The 6614-nt window shown below is 38.1% G+C and overlaps 1 protein-coding gene across 1 annotated transcript; it reads right to left on the bottom strand.

The window, feature by feature from the left end:
• Window positions 1-1735: 1735 nt before the first annotated feature.
• Window positions 1736-3861, bottom strand: LOC118326981 (hematopoietically-expressed homeobox protein hhex-like; the record flags this gene model as incomplete). The annotated part of the gene is given in 3 exon segments (XM_035660149.1): window positions 1736-2757; window positions 2878-2928; window positions 3683-3861. Coding segments are annotated over 3 exon segments (497 nt in total), but the record flags the coding sequence as incomplete, so codon positions are not given.
• Between the last annotated feature and the right edge of the window lie 2753 nt (window positions 3862-6614).

Raw genomic sequence — 6614 nt, 5'->3', positions numbered from 1 at the left:
TTGCCAAGTTTCCCCTTTAATTGACAATAAGAAAGATACAGGATAACAGCAGACCTTGATAATACAGTGAAAGACTTACAGAAGAACTGGATGGACACAGCGTTTTGACAATATCCTTTTGCTTCTGAAAGGGTTTATGATCCTGAGAGATTCGGTAAAATATATGTGTGTGCGTGTGTGTGTGTGTGTGTGTGTGTGTGTGTGTGTGTGCTGTGTATTGTGTGTGTGTGTGTGTGAAGTGACCAGATCAGATGGGCACTTTGGAATCAAGCAGCTATCTGCTGAACATTTCACCCACCAACTGTGTGTGCTATCCCTCCGAATATTGACTTTACCCTGCACAATTTGTGAACCATTACACAATACAGAGGATGAGATCAATGTGCATACTGTTGGTTTTGGAATAGTCTTGTGTGTGTGTGTGTGTCGTGTGTGTTGTGAGAGAGAGAGAGAGGCCACTGAACTTCAGTAATGTAACTCAAACAAGGTTATGAGAGCAGTGAGCTTTAATCCTTGAAAGTTCCACATCAGCCCTGTTATTCTCTCCATAACAAACCCCAACAACTGTAATCATCTTCTATTAAAACATATTGTATGAGTATCAGTCAGCCCTCTGCTATCTGTCTGCTGCCCCTGCCTCCTGAGGGTTCACTCAATCATTAACCTAATCTACTTACCGAAAAACTCCCACTCAGTGTTTGCATGAGAGCTCAATGATAAGCTATTTGAAGTTGAATGTGGTGATGGGACAACCATTGACATGGACTAAACTGTTTGCTGATCTGTGGCTGCCTTTGATTCCCCAGAGATCAGGAGGGAGAGAACCTGCAAAGTGAGGAGCAGTGGTTGGAGCTGTATATCTGACCTTTATATATCTAGCATTAATTTTGTTTTCCTTACATACAGTCACAATTAGTTCAGGTAATCTTCTCCTAAAGGCCACAGTGTGGTTGTGAATCTTCCTAAAAAGTACTTTGAGAGGTTCTGGTTGTCTGTGAGATAAGGTGGGGCTGGCAATGAAATTAACAATAAATCACATATGAAACAAATTAACATTTTTTTTTAGTAAATCAAAATATATTCATTTTTTAAGTTAACTGGGACATAAGCTGCAAACTGTGTTAGGTTATAGATTGTTATGGCAGGGATCAGGTTCTAATAATCCATGTGAAGAGGGCAGAGATGGATGATCTTACTCAGGCTAATTCCAAATCAGTGCTGCTGATTTTGTTTTAGTCTCATCCACAATGTAGGATAAGCTCATAGACACTGATGCATTTTATAGACTTAAAATTAGATACAGTTTGAACTTAATGTCAGTAATATGAATCCTTCATACATTTTAACTTTGCTTTTGATACTTTAAGTATGTACTCTCAAGTCAAATTTGAAATGCAGTTTTTACTCGTAAGGAACCGTTTTATAATGCTGTATTTAAGTTGCTTGTATTTATTTGCTGTAGGTTCACTATTACTATTACAGTAAAGGGAAAATAGTTATTTTGAAAAATGTATTTGAGTTCTGACTTTAAACTATTTTCTTTTAAACTTTTTTTACTTTAGCCTCAGAATTCAGATTATTTATTTTATTTTTTACTTTCAACTCAGAATTAAAATTTTTGCTTTTACTCTAAACTCAGAACTATATTTTTTATGTGGCCCTAATTTCTTCTGTATGAGCTACACCAAAAAAGTGACACATTTATTCTTACGACAAAAATAGTTTATTAGATATCACCAAACAAAACATCATGTGGCAGCAGCCCATAAGAGCATTTTACATCCACACACAGTACAGGAGAGACTTATCTGCAGAGGATGGGCGGATCTAGAGAAGAGGGTGGCAGAAATATATGCTGATTTAATCACAAACAATCACATATATCAATATTTGTTTGGAAAAGCCCCCAAATTAAGATATTTAAACTCAAAAACAGTATTGTGGCACATTAGTAAAGCATTGAACAGAAATATCTAAAGGTAACATTAAAAATCAACACATTTCCAAATCTTTAGAAATTTTAGACTTATTTTTTCTAAAATGTGGACTTAACTGATAATCCAATTAATTTCAAAAAGTTTTTTTAACAGCTATGTTTATAATTAATTACTTACTTTAATTACTAAATTAATGAGTTTAATTTGACACTAAACTGGGTTGACAGCTGAGGTCGCTAATAGGTGGCAGGTGCCACCATATGCCGCCCCTCCAGATCCGCCCCTGCTGTAGAGCAGAAACATTCAACACAAATACAACAGAGTACTAGGCATTATATACAAAAAGACAAATGTAAAATAGAGATGACAATCCTGTGTGAAAGGCGCTGGAAGATAAAATGTTACCAAAATATAACATCAGGAACCAGTCTGAAATCCTGTCTGTCATTCTGGGTGAAACAGCCCCAATGAAGGTCCTGTGATCTTCATCATCCAGCTCCTAATTATTGTCCAACTGAATCCAGTATCAGTGGAGCCCGTGTGTGGTTCAGAACTAGGGGTTCAGTGTGAACTCGGCGTCGTCCTCTATGTCCAGCTCCTGGTCTGTATCGTCTGACACGTCAGAGTCCAGCTCTGTGTGGGGCTGCTGCGGGGACACGGAGTTCACGCAGCGGCCCGTCTGAGCCAGCTCGGAGGCCGGGACTGTGTGTCTGTGCTTCGGGCTCTGGATCCCGGAAGGCTCGGTCAGCTCATCTCCTTTATGACTCCTCCCGGCAGAGTTGTCCTCCTCCACGTCCCTCTTACTTCCCTGAGGGTTTTCCTGGTGGAAATTTAATTAAATGCAATTAGTAGGCTATGGTTGGTTAATAATACTTCAATAATAATAATTCAATGAGAAATAAACGGAACAATTTCTAATGTGACAGTGAAAACTTCTCACCTGTTTTAGTCTTCGCCACTTCGCTCGTCGATTTTGGAACCAGGTTTTAACCTGAAAGACAAAATGGAAAATAAAGATTCATGCTCCTTCTATGAGATTGATTACAATCAAATATTAGAGTTGAAGAAACAGCAGCACGCAGCAAATCCTGCTGCGAATCCACTCAGCAACAGTAAACCTTTGACAGTGTGAGGCCTGTAGGCCTGCGCATACAAAATAGGGAGTCATCTGATTAATCGATGTTACAAATATTTCAAACAAACCTCAATTAACAAGCTGACATAAAACATTTTGAAGTATTTCTGGGTGGAATCCCAGTGAACATTTTCCGTTGAAAAGACGTGCAAAAAGCGACTATGTGAAACTTCCACCAGGATTTACAATAGTGACATTTCCATCCTCTACAATGTGCAAATATTAACTTATCGTCAGTTTGGACCCCGCGACACATCCCAAATTCTCATTTGAAAGCCACTAATTATAATAAATTGCAACACTTAGACTTGAACATTGTTGATGACAATATAACGGTTTTTATTAGATGTAAATATGTAAATAATAACGGCGTAACATATAAAGTGTTAACACTGTTAATATATTGAGTCATTCAAATATATGAATTAACTTTATTATGCTTCACGCGCCAGGTGCGAACCCCATCTTCTCTGCGCTTAGACCAAAATACATAATGATGTGTATATATAGGCTACAGTATATAGATAGCTATATATATATATATATATACACATGTCCGAGTGGAACAGCGCCCAGACAGATCTGTGAAATACAATAAAACTCTGCTCACCTGTCTCTCACTGAGCTGCAGCATCTTGGCCAGCCGCTTCCTCTCCGGAGGTGACAGATACTTCTGCGTCTCGAACTTCTTCTCCAGCTCGATCGTCTGGTCGTTAGAGAACCGGACCTGACCGCCCTTTCTTTTGTGCAAGGGCCGCTGGATAAACGGGGTCCACAGCAGAGGTTTACCTACAGAGGAGGAATAAAATAATTTATTCATGAATTAAAAATAGTAAAAATAGAGGAAAGAGGAGTGAATATGATGAAAAATAAATGTATTGCACATTATTAAAGCTACAAGAGTTTAATAAACAGTTATTAGTGTATATTGTTGTACTTGTTATTGAGCAGATTTATTTGGAGCAGTGCAATCAGGGCTCTTTTAGTCTGGTTTCCTCTCCGGTTAATGGTCTGGAACAAACAATAGCAGAGGCTGCAGGCCTGCCTGCTGCACGCTGTCTTTTAAGGAAGGTCGTGACAGAGTGAAAACTATGGCCAAATATCCGCTTCATGTGCTTCCTGCTCTGCGGTGTGATTATAGGCGATGGCATCCACCAACAGACACTCATGTCCTCTGCTCTCACTGACACAATATAAATGTGTTGTGGTCGAAACTGTTGTCAAAGACCTCCTTATTGCTGCTTTGTTCCAAAGGAAGTTAGCTAATCCAGTCCCATGAGAGAGGCTGTGTTCTCAAAACAGATATATATGCCCTCAAAAATTTCTATCATTTTCATTAAAACGTTTTTTTTTTTTTTACAATAGTAGCAATCTTTAATAAGTGATATGCGTATTCTATATAAGACCATTAAAAAAAAACTATTAAATTAAATGAATATTTTAAACTTTGTCAGTCTTAACCAGGGGCAGATTAGGGGCAGCTGTTAAATTTAACACATTAAGTTACATAATTTTTTTAAATAACTTGTTAAAAACAAAAATTAACATATGATTGACACATTTTACAATCAGTGATCGGCTTAATTTAAATGAACAAAGACGTATTTAGAAAAATGTCTGAAGATTTGGAAATTAAAAAGTGTACTGAATTCTAATGCCACCTTTAGATATTTCTAGTGCTTTACTAATAACACACAATACACAATAATGTAATTTTTTTGAGTGCAAATATCTTTTCAGAGCAAATATAGATATATGTGATTGTTTGTGATTAAATTTCTGCCACCCTTTAAAGTCTCCCTGCCACCCTCTGGACACCTTATGGATATTTCTCTAGATTCGCCCCTGGTCATAACTATCTTACACCACTGGCTATAGGTATAGAAGTCAATATGCTAATGAGAGAACAGATTTATAGGAGGCTGCAATAAAGCTAATCTTATTAAATGACCAACCTAAATTATTAATCTAACATTAAGCATTTTGAAGTCCTAGATGTGTTGATATTATTAGGCTGCTATTGTTGATTCTCGGTTCAATGAATAACAGCCTGCTGCTACAGTAGACCTCTTCATTTAGATCTCTTTTTACTGACTTTAAAGTACTTTATATTACTTTTAACCAATTTGCATGGGCGGAAATATCCATGGGTGTCCAGATGGTGGCATGGAGGCAGAAATGCTGATATAATCATAAACAATTACATAGATCAATTATTGATTAGAAAAGCCCCCAAATAAAGATATTTGAACTCATTACTCATTACATATATGTCTTTTTCCATTGAACTTAAGCCATTGTTTAATGCGATATTTTTTAAATAAATTTAAATGATTGTGTTAAATTTGGCAGAATCTGACACCAAACTGGGGTAGCGAGGCCTTTCCTTAGGGGTGGCAGCTGTCACCACATACCCTCTAGATCTGCCCCTGCCAAATAGGCGGATTTCCTATTCATGTTTCTGCATATTACAAAAAAGTATACAAAGCTATAAATACATTCAGCAGATTTAATTAAACCGTAGGTCTGTAGGTCAGATCTGTTATTCAGCTTCTATGTTCCATTCATATTTACACCTTGTAGAATTGTAACAGCCTGAGGAGAAAATGTGAATGCTTATAGCCCTTTATATAAAAGAGAGTATTGTTATGGGCATATTCATTTTTACTATTTTTAATTTGTGCTTTTGTTTGTTGTATGATTTATAATAGATCATACTTGTTTGTTTTTATTTAACACGCTGCTATATGTCACTTGAGGCTTTCCTTTTTGTATTGTCCTACTTTAAACTGCTCTAAATGAGCCTTTATCTCCTCTGCTAAGATCCCATTAGGTCCTGATGTGCTGCCCTGTTTGCTTTATTTTCTTCTCGCCGCCGACCATAAAGAAAGTCAGCCACATCCTCGCTGGCCGGGCCAGAGGAAGTGCAACAATATGTGAAAAACGGATCCCGGGCTATCAGAGGCCGAGTGTTTCCTGAATATGTCTGTATTGAGGATGTCGATAAAATAATCAGCAGCGTGCAGCGAGCTCCCGAGGAAGCGGCTGGCCGGGGTGAGCCAGGAAAACATTTAACAGCTTCTGAAACCAGATTTACTCCTATCGACAGCCTCACGGCTTCCGCTATGAACGGAAAAAGGCCCGGCTGGTTCAGTCAGACGGTCCGCTTGTCACACTATGCTTAAGAGGACCGCCACTCACAGCTTCTAGTAACCAATGATTTAAAGCCGCCAATGCGCCATACTTCCCCCGTACATATTTTATAGGTGCACCACTGCGTCAAACTGAAATATTTTAGTGTCTGTATTTCCTAAAAAATCTACCTGACAGACATGATGGCTAGAAAAAGCTGTGCGTAATGGTGGACCCTGTGGATCTGACGGAACTGTAGTAAGTAAGTAAGTAAGTCATCTCAAATCCTCAGCGTTCCTATAGAGGCAAGAACCGATAACCAAAAAAGAACCGATCTGCATGCATTTATAATAATTGTATTCCTTATATGGGGGCGTTTGGTGCTCACAAGTATGTGAAAACACACACAC

The sequence above is a fragment of the Morone saxatilis genome, unplaced genomic scaffold (assembly GCF_004916995.1).
Source record: "Morone saxatilis isolate NCDOM2014 unplaced genomic scaffold, NCSU_SB_2.0 Contig1, whole genome shotgun sequence".
Lineage (NCBI taxonomy): Eukaryota > Metazoa > Chordata > Actinopteri > Moronidae > Morone > Morone saxatilis.
Note: the sequence above shows the minus strand (reverse complement) of the source record. Positions and strands in the feature narration are given on the sequence as shown.